The sequence below is a fragment of the Cottoperca gobio genome, chromosome 14 (assembly GCF_900634415.1).
Source record: "Cottoperca gobio chromosome 14, fCotGob3.1, whole genome shotgun sequence".
Lineage (NCBI taxonomy): Eukaryota > Metazoa > Chordata > Actinopteri > Perciformes > Bovichtidae > Cottoperca > Cottoperca gobio.
Window position 1 is genome coordinate 18,560,658 of NC_041368.1, and position 17,500 is coordinate 18,578,157.

The following is a 17,500-nucleotide window of genomic DNA, read 5'->3' on the forward strand; positions in this document are numbered from 1 at the left end:
GCGTACCATTCTATCGCGTGGTGGAGATCATCCATATTGCTGCTAGTGGTGGAGATAAGGTTGTAATCCTGCGAGGCCTTCGGACACGTTTCTTTATTTTTATACATGTTTTAATTCGGCGCTGACTACTTTGCGTCTAGACTGAAGCTCTTTGGTCTCGGAGCGACAGAGGAGCGGCAGACTCCGCCGAACAACTTCACATTTCCTTGAAATTGAAGGCGAATTCGGGCCGGGGGAGGACTGGTAATCCTGAGGGGGGAAGAAAGACGGCGGTGGGAAATGGCCACTCAGGTGGAGGCTCTCCTGCCCGGCAACCTGCTTGCAAAAGCGGAGGAGCACGGTAAAGTGATCCGCGGTGAGCCGGAGGAAGAGGAGGGCGGCCGGGGCGACGGGGCCAAGCGGCAGACGGGTGTCGCCGAGCAGGGGAGCAGCAGCGGCAGCAGCCCCGGGCAGGGAGGAACCCCCGATACGGAGGAGCAGACCTCCAAAGACGCGACAGAGGAGAGCAAAGGAGGTTGTGACAGCGAAGATAAGCAAAACGAGGAAGGCGTTAAAGGCAGAAAGGAGTTTACTGAAGCACCCCCGCCCAAGGTGAACCCGTGGACTAGGAAAATGAATGCGGTGACCGTGGTCAGCGTGAATGGACAAGCACACCACGGTTGGTACCCCCCTCCCTACATGTTGATTTTACTCGCTGTCAGTGTTGTGTCGGTGTCTGTCCGTCCAGGTGTGGTCACACACGATAACCGAGCAGCTGTCACTCGGGGGTCATGTAGAATTTTATTGAAACCAAAAGAGCTAAGTGAGTGCATAAACGAGCCCAGTCTGTGGTCTCTTGTTGCTCCCTGCAAGCTGGATATATTTGGAGTGAAAGCCCCCTCCCCTCCTCCTACTAGGGAAGGCTATTCCTGGAGTTGTGGAACCATGGGTGGCTGGTTGCACAAGGGATCACACCCTTAAACCAGTTAAAAATGTATATCTAAGATTATAACTTACTTTAATCACGTGCCAAGAAAAATGAGCTATACTATTGGTCCTTTTTAAAGATCATATTCTGTTGTCCCTGCTTCTCAATCAATATTTGAATAGTTAAAAGGTTTGATTAAGGGATTATGCTTCTTCTGCACCTACAAGGACACGTTGTGTTGTCGTGCAATGGCTGTAAAGTTGCTGTGCTAGTGCCATCACACCAGACAAACTGTGTTTTATTTTAGTACATCACATTTTATTGTGTTTTTTCTGGCATTGTTTGGAGGGAGACCATGTTCATTTCAGCAGGGTCATCGTGCATGCTCGCTGCAGCGACTTTACACTTTAAGACAGTAGTCTGAGTAGCTCAGACGTCCTCATGTGTTGCCTGCTTCATCACCATGTTCTCCCTCCCCTGTGTGTCTCATCTGCTGCCACCCACCCAATCAGCCAAACCTTGGCTAATACACTCCCAATGTTTGCCAAATATTTAAACCAGCGCTTACTATCGTTTGTGGTATTTTTTTTCGAGACAGCCACGCCACACATTAACTTTATATCCGCCCATGTCTCGCATTGCATCAATTAGAAGAAAAGCAACGAGCTTGTCCGGCTGTGTAGCTGCTTAGCCAGCTAACAATAGCACACCGACTCCACTTTGGCCTAGTGCGTCGTAAAGCCCTTTCCACTTAGATGTTAGCTTAGCTTCCAGGCTGCTACTGTGCATTTCCAGTCATCTTATGTAAAACATGACAGCCCTTTAAGCTTTATATAGATCGATTCTAGACACTGAAACACGGCCAAATATAAAACATCTATTCGTTTATTCTCTAAAAAAGAGCAGGCTTGTTGTGAGACATCACGTGTTTACTCCACGTGTTCCCCAAGAGAAAGGCATGGCACTAGCTAGCTAGCTAACTAGCTACTTAGTTGGCTAACTACGTCGGATTCGTGCAAAGACAAAGACCAGACCTCATTAGAGGTTGTTTTATGTGAGACAGTGTGCGTGTTTCGTGGTTAATAACACAGTTGTCATGTCGTGTATATGTTGTCAGCGTTAACCCGGCTCCTGTGTGCTTGTCCACCCAGCTAGCAACTGTTAGCATGGAAGCTAACAAGCAGGCTGGAGAGTCATCATGGCTTCTGCATGATCTCACTGGTCCGGTCTACAAAAATACAACTAATAATGTTTTGTCATATAAAAAAAACTCGTGTTTTTTATCAAATTAAAGGCTAATTGCCACAATCAAATCCATTCTAATAAATTGTGTAGTGATTATTAGTAATGCACATGGAGACAGCTGCTCGGTGACAAGGCAACGTGGTTTCTTGTCTCACAGCCATGTGTGTGATTTTTTTTCCTGGACAGTATCCGCTTTGTCAGGTCATCCTGATTCTGACTGTGGCCTGTCAGCAATTTGTGTTGTCTTTTTGTTTGTCAGTTGGTTTGTTTGCTCGGTGTAACTAATGTAGACTTTAGGGTACAGCCTGTACCCTGAATCTGAACCAGTCTGTGGGTTGGGTGGCTGTGCTCGAAAAGCTGTCACATCAGCAAGTAAAACTGGCTGGGAGCCAGATGTTGAGATAACCATGAAGTAGTGCCCCATTTTATGTTTCATTCAGAGACCAAAATTGGTTAGAGGCTAATTGTAAGCTGAATTCTTGATTGTGTGTGTTTTTTAGAGCTGTGCTTCGAAACCATTTTTTCTCCCCTTTGACCCCCGTAATACAAAACCCTGTGACAACAAGAGTTGTTGTCACATGTTGTGTGTTTATGACTTGTTAGCAGTTGAATCAAAGATCGAATATCCCTTCTTAGATTATTTAATTTGCAGAAACGTGATGTAAAACTCACAATGAAAAAAGTGAAGACATGTGGCTATCATGAGGAAATTGATATTTTAGTGTCAGTGTAGCTTGAAATAAAGCTTTACTGTTTTAAAGTTATTTTCTGAAGATGGTGTCAACCTCGGTAAAATTCTTGTCCTAAAATGTTTCATTTTGGCCAAAATTGTTACCAAAAAGTAAGACGTTTAAACGGGTAAACTGCTCTCTAGTCAGTCATGTGTACTCAGTCTGTCCTTGAAACAGACCCTGGACATATGTCCTGGATAAGAACACCAGCTGAAAGGTTGAAAACGTACAGTACCCATACAGTGGGCGTGATCCTAAATGGATTTGGATTCAGAATAAGCAGCACATTTTTACAATCGCCTCAGACATGCTACTACTACTGGCTGGGTTTACTGTTAACTGTTGGGGGAATATTCACGTTAGGCAAAAGGATACAGTAACACGCATGTCACCAGCTTGCTTTTCATTATCACTTCAGAGTTGGTTTTACATTCTGGAATTGGATAGCTGAACTTCCACCCTTTTTTTTACCATGTTTTTCTTCCCCCCCTTAGAGAAATGTATTGTGAAACCGGGACAAACATGCAGACTTGAACAAGAAACAACAAATAAAAGGCATAAAACATACAGTATTAATATATGTAAGATGTGGGCTAAAAACTACCACATGAATTCACATTCGAGTAAACAAAGTGACATCAAACCTGTAGTACATCCGTCACCATCCAACCCAGTCATCAATGGTTTAGACATCATCAACCACCCGCCACTTGTTAAATGGATATCTTTTTACAGGTCACTGATCACTTGTTGACAGTGAGTGATATAAATATATTTGTTGGTCTTTGATTGATACTCAAACTCTCCAAATGGAGGTCAGAGGACATTATTATAAGTAATTATTTGAGCCTTGGATGATTTTAAGTTAAAAAGCTATGATCCTGTAGGCCACTAAAGGTTGGTGATGAAACCTGATCTTGTTATCTATTAGTTGTTTTAGCTTTTGAGGGTAGACTCACTCACCAGTGTTTAGCTGTAAGCCTAATATTTGCAGTAGACATGACTGGGACTGTCTAGTCTCCAAGGTGTTTGGCTGCATGTTTCATACTGTCTCCAAAAACAACCATGGAGACTCTGGCCTTCCCCAGACTGGTATGAAAAAAGTAATGACCACAGACTTAAAAGGTGCCTTTTTTTAATGACGATACAATATTATGTCGATTTCATTGGACAACGATCTATTTGCTGATCTCACAAAGTCTGCTATGATACGATTTCAATTTAATAGAAATAATTTAAACAAAGGATGTTAAAGATGATGACGTGTAACAATGTTTTCTCTTTGAGTTTGGATTGTTGATAATTGAATCGATGCGTTGATCCACATCGATTGATCATTACACCCGCAAGAGTCACTACCCAAATGTTGTAACGTGTCTCTTTAAGGCCTGGTAGGATGGAATGCATTTCCCTCCTACATAAAACATTGCAATGCAGATTTTGTAAAACATTTTTTTTTTTACATTGGTGTACTGTTTACATCCATGTTTGCCTGGTAGCAGTCTTCTTCTTCACTGCCCATGTTGTGTTGAGCGTTACTACCACCAACCACAGAATAGAGTGATTTGGGCAGCAGGAATGTGTCCTTGTGCACACTACAAACACAACTACGTCCACTTGTCCACAGTGCTACTTCTGGTCAAACTCTACGGGGTAGCTTGACTTTGCGATCGTACCGGATTTCACTCCCCATTATTAGGGAGTGGAGTCTGATTGAGCTTTGACAACTGAAATTTCAAGGCTCACCAATGTCCAGTGAGTTTGAGAGAGTAAGCCTGGCCTTTCATTGTGGAAATATTGATTTTAGTTTTGATTGTTTATATAATGCATGGCAAGATAACCTCTTTCGTTACCGTCACTGGTGTCAGGTTCTGCCGTGGATCTTGCAATGCCGTTGAATTTGTTGCAGAGATGAAACCAAAGGTAATGTAGAGCAGTTGGACAAAAACGGAAACAATGGGGCAGTCGAGGAAACCTTTAAGACACTTCTCAGTATATTTTAAAGTGTATGGTTCAGAGTTTGAATTCATTTACCAGACAAGTCTGCTCAGTTCCTCTGAACAGTTGAATTCATCAGTGTATTTTGGCTCCAGAGGGAGTTACGGGTGAATTAGTGATAAACGCTAGCAGTGCTTTTGCCCACCTTGTTCTGATTGGTCAAGACAGAACAAGAGTACCAGTGTCTTCAAATTTTTTAATGTAGGCACTCTTAAACTTTATGTTTCATTCATTCAGTTGGTCGACATGGTGAAATTTCTGCAGAGAATAGCAAAGCAAACATTGGTTTGAAGCAAAACATAGTCGAATTGATCAGACGGGCCTAGTGGAAGTGGTGTTTAAAGGGGACATAACATGCTCATTTTCATGTTCTTACTTGTATTTTGGGTTTTAATAGAACATGTTTAAATGTCCAAAAATAGCACATTATTTTTCTCACTGTCTGTTCGAATATACCCGTCATCACTGTCTAGAAACGCTCCATTTAGCGCCCGTCTCTTTAAGCACCCCTCTTGAAAAGCCCAGTCTGCGCTAATTGATTTGCGATTGTCTTTTTTCACAGTTTGTCTGTTCGTAGTCACTCCAGATACCCAAGTATATGTGCACAAGCACTGAAATAGTTTTTATATAATATCTCCCCTTTTTAAATAGGGCTGCATAATAAATGGATTATAGATCTTAATATTATCAGCCACTATTGACTATACAAATTATGTAATTTTAATGAATGGCACATTTGCTACTAGTGGCCATTTTTATTCAATTTGGGAATGAACTGCATGGACTTAAAATTGAGCCAAACCCGGCCTTTAACCACGGTCGGAAGACCCAACCCATCCAAAGCTGAACTGTATTCCTGCTTTATTTCATTCATTAGTGAGCATTGACTGTCCCTCGTACCTCTGCTTACAACACATGACATGCATGTACTCAGACTATTGGCAAAGTCTGAGGGAGAAACCGAGACAAATATATTGATGAATTATAGTTTGAAAATAACCAAATTGGAAGCCATGTGAAAATGCTTTGCCAAAGTAAAAGTTGTCTACATTTGAGTTATACATTTTTGCTTTTGATGCCATCATCTGCTCCAAGCCCCAAGTGACAGTGTAATAGTTAACATCCACTGAGTGAAAATATAACGGGCTCATGCACCATACTGTAAGGTGTGTGTGCTGAATAAAATATTTATCTTGCAGATGTATCCTTCTTGCTATGTGGACATTGAAAGCACGGGGGCTTCCAGCTGGTTGACTTTACTGTAATGCTTGGTGAATGAGTGCATGAGGTATTTCCTTTATGTTGGACTCGAGGGGCTTTACAGCCACAGCAGTAGTTTAATGGAGCTCCTGTTAGCAGCGCAGAAGACAGCGGCACACACAAACACAGGTCTTCATTGTCTTGAGAACCGAACCATCTACAATAACTCAAAGGTCTGTGCATTTTGCTGAAAAGGGACCAGTTATGGATGTAGTGGGACCTTTTTTACAGTTGAAAAAGAAACTTCACTGCTGGACTGGCCCAACCTTTATATATGTTGACATTGACGTGGGCCTAGAAGATGCAGGTATTTTTGATTTTTGATATGGTTTTAAGCATTAGAACAATTGTTTTGTATTCTTTGCTGCTGTGTAGAATACAGTCCGACATAACACTGTCCGACATATAACACTGTCCGACGTGTAACACTGTCCGGCAGCTGAGGTGTGACCCCATTGTCAAGAAGTTAGGACTGACTGGCAGGTCTGACAAATGAATAAATGTAGGTTAGGCTCGATGAATTAGCATAATGTGGGAACCTTAATAAACAGTGGCAAATGCAGGTTGAAAGAGACTGTTGAATTAAACCTTCTTTCACATTTTGTATAGCATTGCTTTTTGCTAGTTTACACATTAAAACATCTTTCATGTAAACTAAAAAAAGGGCAACATCATGCAGGGAGTTTGTTGTGGCCATGAAGAGGCAGACCCCCACCTTCTGACATCAGACGCCATCAATGCCGTTTGTAACAGAGTTTTATGACCTGTCGGGACAAAGGTCATGAACCTGGAAGGACTGCTGACGGTTGACTGGGTAAAGTGGAACTACTGTTGCAGGACAGACTGCTGCTTCTGAATGTGCTCATTGATATGAGCTCAGATGATTGGTCAAGATTGTTTTGTCTTCATGTTTGCTGCTCAAGGTGGTTTACTCGCATCTGAAGAGTTTAAAATGACTTAATGCTCCACTGAGAGTGGATATACTAAGATCATTTAGCTGTTTTTCATCTTTGGTGCATCTGTTTGCTGCTGTAACTGTTAAAACTCAATCGTCAGAGTAATATTATTATCATGTACAGAGAGATTCCTGACTTGGACTTTACTAGAATTTAAGCAATAAGTTGATTCATTGATTAGCCTAGTTTATCGATTGAAATTTAACTTAATCGTTTAGGCCAAAAATGTCAAACATTGTCCTTTTACAGCTTTTTAAAGTTGATGTTTGCTGCTTTTCTTTGCTTGATGTCATTGTAAATGTTTTTGTAACTTATAGATTTAATCAAAATCAACACATTAATTCATCAGGAAAATAATTGTCAACTAAATCCAAATATTATATGATATGAATAAACACAAGATGTTGACTTCAGAACCTCGGAGCAGATTAACTCTGAGTCTAACCCTAATGTCTGTTGTACTCACTCTACTTTGCCACACACACGCACACACACACACATACACACACACACACACACACACACACACACACACACACACACACACACACACACACACTCTGTCAGCTGAGCCCTTGTCTTAATTTGTCCAACTCGAGCTGCTTTATCTGTCCCAGGGTTGTGTCTGCACTCTGTGATAGTGGCACATCCCTCTGTGCTCAGGGTGTGGACTGTTTGCATCAAGGATGTGCCCAGTTAGTGGTATAACTAAGCCCCAGTAGCCAAAGACCTTAAGTCATGACTCTAGTGGGATTTAGTTTTACAATGTTTATGAAAATGTGAATGAAGTAGTGGATGAGTCATTGTCAACCCAAAATAAAGTAGCTGTAGCTTGTTGACCGGGTAGAGAGAGCTGGCACTTGACTCTTTTCCTAAAGGAGGATATCTAAAACCAGTTGTTTGTATGATGTGTTTTCATCAGCAAAAAGCTGCTGTGTCATCTTTGACTGCAGTGGACAACTGCGTCAACCTGCACTGTTGTGGACCAGCCTGGTAGCTGAAGCCAACCTGTGACTGCCTCCTGCCCCAAATCAAACGTTGTCTTGTGCAAAGTTTGTCTGTACTCACTATTTGTGTACTCTAATATTGGATTTATTTTACTTTCTACCTGCAAACCAGCAGAAGGCTTTTATTGTAAAGAAGCTCCAATAACTAGTGTCATTTTCACAGTTTACAGAACTTTGTTAGAGGTGCTCTTCTTCAATAGCAATTGGTCTGAAAATCAAGATCTGGACATATTAAGCACTATTATGTGGATAACCATTCACACTGTGTTAGCACGGCTTGAAGAGCCACACTTATCAAAAAAACTGCAGCAGACGGTGGTCATAATGTTTTCGCTTCCAGCCGGAGGAAAAGTCAACACTGACAGCAATTCACCAGAGATTAAACAACCGATGGGAAAAGCACCCCAGAATAGATTTTAGGATTCATCCAGGAATTTGGATGCCGAGTTCAGCATCGTGGTCTGTTCGATGAGGTTTAATGAACAACCAGAGTTGTTACGCCCTAGTCTCTCTTGTTATGTGACCTGGGTTTAATGCATTTGTGGGTTGTTACTGCAACTCAGTGTACACAGGCAGACACCTCCCAGCTCCTTTCTTTGGCGTGTGTTTGTGTGTGTGTGTGTGGTGGGGGGGGGGGGGTGCACGAAGGCTGTCTACTGGCTCTGTTGTTTCCTCCATATTTGGTTCTTGCAGAGGCTTCCCTCCGCTCTCGTCACACCACTCTGCTGTAAGGCCGTCAGACTAAAAGTAGCTATTAGACAATGTTTAAGTTTCTCTCTGATTTAAACTTTAGATCTTGAGTGTGAGAAATGACTATTATAAGGTGATTATCACACATCCTCATCAGCCAAATAAGACTTCTTAGCTGTCTTCATTGCCTTTTTTGGAAACTGTTTGTCTCAAATTGAGCATTTCCAAGAAGTGGAAGTGTTTCTCATTTCTTTCATTCAGAGAGAAATTTAAATATGTGTGATTAAAGTTTTCTCTGTTGGATCCTGGCTTCTGTGATTTTTTTTTTTTTTTTAACTGTCAGAGTGCTGCTTTCCCCCCCTATAACTTACCACAGTTACGGGGAAATCCCAGAATACAACACTCGCCTCGAATAAGTAAATCTTTAAAATAAAATATGACTTCAGAATGACAATACAATGCATGCGAGTAGAAAGAGAACCTACTCGCCAACAAAAAGTCCCAGCATCTGGCTGAGGACCGATTCTGTTTCCCCAACACTACCACTGTGTTGATCTAAGACTGCAGAGCCGACGTGGCACGAGGTTTATTTATAGGCTTCACCAGCGATACCTTGTGGGCTCTGGAGCAGGTATTGTCACATTGTGTGCTGCAGCACACATGGGAATGTGTTTTAGGACTCCATCTGAGGTGTGTGTGTGTGTTTTCTGTACTTCGTTTTCTGAGAAAAAGAGAGGGGGGGGGGGGGCTGTGTCTATCAAAGGGTTGTGAAATTGGAGATGACGATAAATGGAAAGCAATTGTTATGCAAGTTGAAGTAATGTGCAGTTGGTTTTTAAATCTAAATGGAAAGGAAGGGGTACATTTTGATGTGCAAAATGATCTCGCATAGAGCCGACTAAATAAGTATTTGAGAGACGGGTGGAGAGGTAATGGTTAATGTGAACTGACCAGGGGTTGGTGGAGGCTAATGCTAATGCGAGCCTCAGGCAGTCAGGCGGGCACGCAACACAACAATCGGCTCCGAGCGCTGTGAAGAAAGACGTGGGAATAAACACAGAGGAGAGGGAAAGAAGAAGGGAGGAACTGGCAGGAGGAGAGACGGTGATAATGGAGTTGAGAGTAAGAGGAGTCACTACATCCTGTGTGTTGGGTAAGATGATGAGAAAAGCAGGTAAAGGATGAATGCATTGTTTTCCCTGACATACATTCACATCACTATATCAATGTAATGGCAATTTTGTATTTTGTTCTCATTTCTGAATAAGCTCCTAACTCCTATCTGATCTCATCGTTGCAGATTTGAAATGCAATCCATTACATATAAATAACATGTAAATATTGTGTAGATCAACATACATTTAATCAGTCAAAGTACAACAAACACATTTTCAGTGCTGCACTCTTGTAGCTGTGTTGGTGTGTTTTTTACTTTGCTGCCGTGTCGGTGTCGGGTCATATTTCAGGTGCATCTGATCCACCTCAATCCTGACATTTGTATGGTTAATTCAGACTTTAGTGATACAGTTACATGTCAAACAAGGTAGTCACATGTGTTGTTGCGGGAGTGGACAGTTACAGCTTTATGATTCTTGATAAAACAGGACTTTTCTATCGCAGGTTTTTGGGAAACGGTATATGATATAAAATATTTTCCCTCTGTCCTTGTCCTACTTTGAGTTTCTCATACATTGATGTACTCGTCAATGCTCCTGTCATGGCGGATCAACGGGGGTTTCCCTGGTACTTTTTGTTTAGTTTCTTCACCACAATGTACTGTGTTTGGATATTTCAGGAGGTTGTATACATTCATGCAGAGTTGCAAATATGGAGCAAATCTTTATATATATATATATATATATATATATATATATATATATATATATATATATATATATATATAATATATATATATATACTATATATATATATATATCTATATATATATATATATATATATATATATATATATATATATATACAAATATATTTCCCTTTTCCTCGATTCTGACTTATTCTGTTCTGCTGATGCCACTTGGGGATAAACTATGAGCTCTTGGTCTCCCTGCTAATGCAAATACAGCAAAAACCATCAGCACTCCTGTTCTCCTCCTCGCCATACACCTTCCAAGTTTTTTCCTTGTGTCGGTTTCCATGATATTTAGCCATATGTTTCAGTTACACGGACTTGACCCGTCCTTGAGTTCTAGTAAATATAACCCTTATCATCACAAAATGCTTAGATAACACCCAGCCTTCACAGTCAGGCTGTTCTCAAGGTGGTTTCAGGCATGCAGTGAGGCTTTGGGCAAACAATCCCTTGAAATTATAAATCATGCAAATTGAAGATCAGCAGCTAAATTTGGGGACTAAAGGTTTCTTTAAGAGCATTTATTGTGATGTATGATTGTGTCTGTGTGCTTGTGAGCTGGAAACACGAGGATCAGGCTGATAACTGATAGTTTGGTGAACCAATGGTCTCATTTAAAAAAACAAAACAATGTGGAATTTAGGAAGTCCTTTGACAAAGTACTGAATAACTAAAAAGGTCACGTGATAATGGCTACATCAAAAAGGCAAACTGCTTTACGTCATTTGTTGCATTGCTTGGGTGGAAAAACAATCTTGAAAGTGATTTTAAGCCCCAAAGAGAACGACTACAACAAGAGAAGGTCATGTCTGAATACACTTGTGACTGCCTGAGGTGCAGCAGCTTATAGTTGGCCCTGGGATCTTCTTTGACCTTAAACAATCATCTGATATCATCTGATGCCCTGAACACTGAGCAGAGTGATGCATACATGCCTTCAGTGGGGGGGGATAGTGGTGCACGACTCAGCTGATCAGCAGAATGTGGCCGAGCTTGACAAACCGGCTGTTAGTATTGAACAACCACCGTTTGTCCACTTGTTGCAGTAGTTGGCGGATTCCAGAATTCAGTAAGAGTCCTGAGTCACATTCGGTGCATTGCTCATGGTCGGTGGTGTTCTGTTTTAGTTTCCCAGAAGTGGTTTTAAAGCATCTGTAGCCAATATGACTTTAGCTCCCAATGACTTGAACTGCTTTACTGCGAATAACAAATGTATGGACTGTGAAATGTCAGAATGTCACCCCCGCTGGTGTTTGTTTCGATACATTTTCACACATTTTACCTAAAATTAAGTGGAACTGATTTCCACGTTTTGTCTTTAGGCACCTAAAAGAACCTGCTTACCTGCTTTTTAAAATATTAATACATAAAACTTGCATGGTGCAACTTCTACTGAATGTAATTTATTTTCAATGGTGTTAGTCTTTTTATTAAATAAACTGTCTTAATGAATATATTTTTGTGGTGCTGTTGGGCTGCTGCTTAACCCGCCCCGTTAATACAGCTGAGTGCTTCCCTTTGTGTGCGGAAAGCTTTTTTGACTACAGTGAAAATGTCTTTTTGAAAAGGTTAATGCCACGTTTTCAATAGCTATTGACCAGTGTGGATTACACAATTGGAACCACTGGAATCTAATATATATCAAGTATAATACTAACTAATAATATTAGTGTAGCCTAATCTTTATCCGTAAAGGTGCAGAAATATGTAGTTTAAACATATTATTAATAGGCGTGCCAAAACGGCTGTGCAGCATTTGATAGCGGTGTGATATTTGTGTTTCTTAATGTAAGTCACACATCTTTAAAGTCGTCTCACTTCCTGTGAAAGCCATTTAAAAAGGAAAAAAAAGGCTTTAGAAGTAATCGGTACAGGAAAGAGATGATGGTCACACTGTGTGTGTGTGTGTGTGTGTGTGTGTGTGTGAAAAACATGCTCTGTCATGCTCTGTAAGCAGCAGCAGTGTGACATTTTAAACTTTCAAGACTACTGTTGTTCACACTTTCTGTTCAACCTAAGCAGATAAGTATGGATAAATACTTGAGGAATTTGTGCTGATTCCTCGACTTAATTGAGCGACAGAGTTGTTGCACAGGCCACAGTTTCTGAATTAAGCTGTTGAGAGGAGACGAGACGTTTGTGTTCTATGAAATGTGTGTTTACTTGACCCGGGTATGGCTTTATATTTGACTGTAATGTTTGTTGACAGGCCAGTGGAAGTAATAGTTGAGAAGTAATCGCATATCTGCCAAAGAGGTTTGTTTGTTCAGACCCGGTCACACCAAGGCTTTGCAAATGAAGGCTGGGACACGGCCTCAATGTGTAGACATTTTAATCGGCATGACTCATTTAGCTAATGAATTTAATGTGCCTATTAACTGATGCATTTGTTGTAGTAGCTGTTATGTTAATCCAACTGGTGAAATAGTCACATGAACAGAAAAATGTCTACACCCCGGTGGTGGTCGAAGGTCAGTGTCAGCTAATGCAAGAGGGTTACTGCCCGTAAAACCACAGGGAGACATTAATGCTGGAGACTTGATCCATCATTAGATCAGATGGACAAAGTCTCAACATTTTGTTGAACTGGTCATTAGTGACTTTAGGCTGAATGGTAGTTTCACGTGACATCGTCAGCCACGATTAGGATAAGCAGCACACTGAAGTAACATTATTCCTGCGGAGCGTAAGATGTTGAATTACCCACTGGGAAGATATAACGCGCTAAAAGTAAAATGTTGGCAGGTTAAGAAGTTACGCTGCCAGCGTCACAAAGCAAATGTTTCAGTGTTGACATAATTCACACAGCCTCTTTCTTAGATATTTGATAGACCACATGTAAAAGGAGAAAGTGAGAAACTAAGACGACTGCTTCTGTAAAAGATAATATGACAAGATGTGTAAAACTGTTGACTGAATATATTTCATTAACAAGAAACTCTTCAAATCCAGTCATGAACTTACAGTAGTACATTTAAAAGCTGACTTGTGAAGCCTAAATCTGCATCCACTGCTCAGGAGAATATATGCAAATAGCTATCGTTAATGATCACGTATGTACTTATTTAAAGGCTTGTAAATATATAACTTATCTGTCTTTGAAATTTGGCTCGAGCAACTGTAACGTAACTCACTTTCCTTGAATTTGTAATTTGGCAAAATGCTTTTGCTTTCAAAGTTTCTGTCGATAATCCCTGCAGGACACCTCACCGTGACAGAGTTTAGCAAACAAAATGAAGCAAAGGTCAAAACTGTATTTTCAGGAAGCTTCGAGTTAAACCATTTCTCAGTTATATAAAAAGTATAAAGTTCATGTGTCACAATTTCTGACATGCCAAATGACAAAAAGAGATGCATGAGGCACAATATTGAGCTTTGCAGTACAAGGTCAAGAACTGTCTCTGAACTGGAACTATTCTAAATTTAAAGGGGGAACCACTGCTTATGTGTCTCCAAAGGGAGCTGTGAAATCGGATAAATTGCCTCACGTGATGTCTCTTGCGTCAGCATCGGTTGGAGCTGAAGAATACAAGTTTTAAAATCTGTCGGTGTGGAGTTAAGGAGCAGTCTAAAGAGGTCTGGTAAACTCCTGGTGATCTATGCTGCAGGCTAGCGGCTTGAGGCTACATTAGCTGCTACTAGCATAATCAATCTGACCTGATGAATCTCAGACCTGAACCGTCTGTGGTTGAGTTGCATTGTAATGTAGGTGCCGTGTTTTGACAAGGAAGCAGAATATTTGGAATAAAAAAAAGATACGTCTGCTTCTGCTGCATTGATTTTTGCTATATTAGAGTTCTTTTAAGATTCTGCTCACAGATTCCTGAAAGTGAAGTTTGGACCGGCTGTGCTTTTGTCTACATTGTTGGTTACTTATGTGCACAGTCTTTACAATATCGTAGATCAGAGGCAGCATGGAGAACTTTGGCTGAACTTTACAAGGTACAGCTTTTACAAACGTAATCCCATATTAAACACTTTCATGCAGGGAGGTGTTTTGTAAGAATGTAGTTTTCTTGTTGTACTCAGAATCGCCTTATGTCACTGTATTGAGCTCGAGTGGGGGGGGAAAAATACAATAGGCAGATGTAATGCAACCTAAACCCAGTTCTCTGTGAATGGTGATGTCTTTTGTTGCAGACCAGGACACAGTTTTGTGACATGTTAAGCTTTATTTCTTATGTATTGTTTACTCTGTGTGCATGGAGAACGTTCTGAGCCTTATGTTCCTGTGCTTCTGTACAGTTAAGTGTTTCTTTGGGCTTAACAGACCTCTCAGTGTGGCTGTACAGTCATGCTCTCTGCAAACGTGAGTTGGTCTCCCTCACTGGCCCCAGCGCTCTCCCACTGGACTTTTAACTATTTAACCACAGAACATTTCTGACTTCACTTCTCATGTGTTGAGTTTACATGATGCTGGTTTGGCTTCCTTCAGAGATTCAAAGTACTTGTCAGAGCCAGTCAAGACACTCGGGTGCTCCGTCAGTTTCTTTTGTCCCGGTCTTTTGCTATTTATGATCTTCTTCTCTCAGTGTCTAGGAATGGGAAGAATTGTTGTATCCAAACGCTGGCTGATGAAGAAACTGAACGCACTGCAGCCCGAGGTCTGCTCCAGATATAAAGAAAGTTCTGTGTGTTGTGCAAACACAACAATAGAGACACGGCACAATATGGACTTTGCATTACTCGTGCATAACATTTGATTAGATTAGTTTAAAGATCTAGAGGTAACGACGTAAGGTTTTTATTATGAAAATCTGCCATAGGTATCTCAATAACAATAAATACAATAGCTCACTTATGTGTTTACTGTTTGACCGGTTAAAGGTTCAGCATCACAAACTTCAATTCTCTTATCTCATTTTGTGCTAATAAATACACATATCTGTAATAAAACATCGGTACCTTGCAGCTCTTGGTGTTGTTAGTGATAGTTAGTAGTCCGCCAAAGGATTTTACCCCCCCCCTCTCTCGTCCTTAAGGAGCTTATTGAGATTTTCTCTCCGGTGTTGACGTCCCTGTGAGCTGCTTTCACTCCCTCGTAGTTGAAGTGTGGTGACACTGCAGCCAAAGATGGCAAGAGGCAAGATCTTTGCTTTCAGAACACACGACGGGTCAGCACGATGAAGTGAGCCTTGTGCTTTTTGGTATGTTTTTTTTAAATCAAGATTCGTGACCTGGTCTGTCATTTGGTTCTTTTGATGAGTCTTTTTCAACTTTTATGGATCCCACACCGGTTTAACTCAGGATAGCTCATTGTCGCTAACGCACATTCTTATGGGTGTACTTAAATATAGCTGTATTGTTATAATTGTTTGTCTTTGTGCGTTTGGGGCACATGGCCCTGATTTAGTGAATTCTACATGTGAATCTGTGTGGTGATTTGTTCTCATTAATTGATGTAGGTAATGGCTGTGTGCTATTGATTTGGATTATGTTGTTTTTATCAATCTTTGGGACCTGGCTTTCATTGTTGTATTAATGTTGTATTTGGCCTGAGAAGATCAGCAAAGGCTACGTCGCTCTCAGGGATCTAATTAAATAAACGGCAATAAGATAAAAATGCAAATAGGAAAAATAATTTTAGTGCCAAAAGATGTTTATTACATAACAAATCGTTAACAATCGTTAACACGTTAATAGCTGTTTCCAGCTTCTCACATTTCTCTGTCATATCATTGCAAATTGAATATATTTAGGCTTTGGATCGTCATTTGAAGATGTCCGGGAAACTGATGGGCTTTTAAAGTATTTTGTTTTAAAACCGTTTAGAGATTCAATAATGAATCAATAAATTGCTCTAAATAATTCTTTAATGGAATTCCATCATAGCTTCTGTTGTTGATCTACCTGGTAACAATAACGACCTCTGGTTGCTGCGGTTTTTATTTCAGACGCCACATTTCTTAACACGTAGTTCCTCATTTCAAGTGTGATTATGTGTTCCTGCTTGCCTCTTGATTCGTTGCTGTTGCCAGATGCTTTTAAGACCATCAGTGTTCATGTATACCGAGCTGGTTGTAATGCAGAATATCTTATTGTGTTTCCACAGAGTCTACCGGCCCCGCCAAGGTGGTGAGAGCAGGGAACCCACCCAAAGCTAGACGCGGAGGAAAGGTAATATTCTGTGTGTGTCTGTCTGTTTGCTTGTGTGAGAAAATACTGGTGGATATCAACAGTATTTACATTTTATTGTATACATCCAGTAATGCTGCATTGAAAGTTTTCATAAGAACTAGCCTAACGGTAGTTAACAAAGCAGACGTAAAGAAAGTAAGGTAACGAAAACCCCAAAATATTACATACTTGCCCTTTTTAATTGGCATAATTTACAAGAGATGATCAGTTTCATTGATTGGTGATTGTTTTGAGCATTAGGCATGAAGTCAAAGGTTCTGTAATGAGAAAAATAAACTGATTGCAATCTACGGTGCTGTCTTTACTATTTCAGGAAAATATTAATTGGAAAAATGTGCAGATTGATTGTTTCATAAAGATATTGCAGAGGAGGTTAGACAAAGTTGGCCCTGGTTGGTGCCTGCTGGGCTTCCTCTAAGACGGCGTAAAGACGCATTCACGTCAGATAAGATGGGTGTAAGAGGGGTAACTCCCAAGTTAATGACTATCATGAAGGCGGTTGGATGATTACAGAGTTGATCTTGTGAGGATTAAAACACTGTATTGACAATATTACACCATATCATATTTATGTAACACACACACACACACACGCGTACACGCACACACACACACACACACGCGTACACGCACACGCACACACACACACACACACACGCGTACACGCATACACGCACACGCACACACACACACACACA

At 40.8% G+C, this 17,500-nt stretch overlaps 1 protein-coding gene across 1 annotated transcript in view; it reads left to right on the forward strand.

Annotated features, from left to right (window-relative positions):
* The window catches only part of larp1 (La ribonucleoprotein 1, translational regulator), a 39,341-nt gene continuing 21,841 nt past the window's right edge, over nucleotides 1-17,500 (forward strand). The window contains 2 exon segments of the mRNA XM_029447681.1: nucleotides 1-658; nucleotides 16,717-16,781. Coding sequence (XP_029303541.1) covers nucleotides 280-658; nucleotides 16,717-16,781 — 444 coding nt within the window. The 5' untranslated portion in view covers nucleotides 1-279.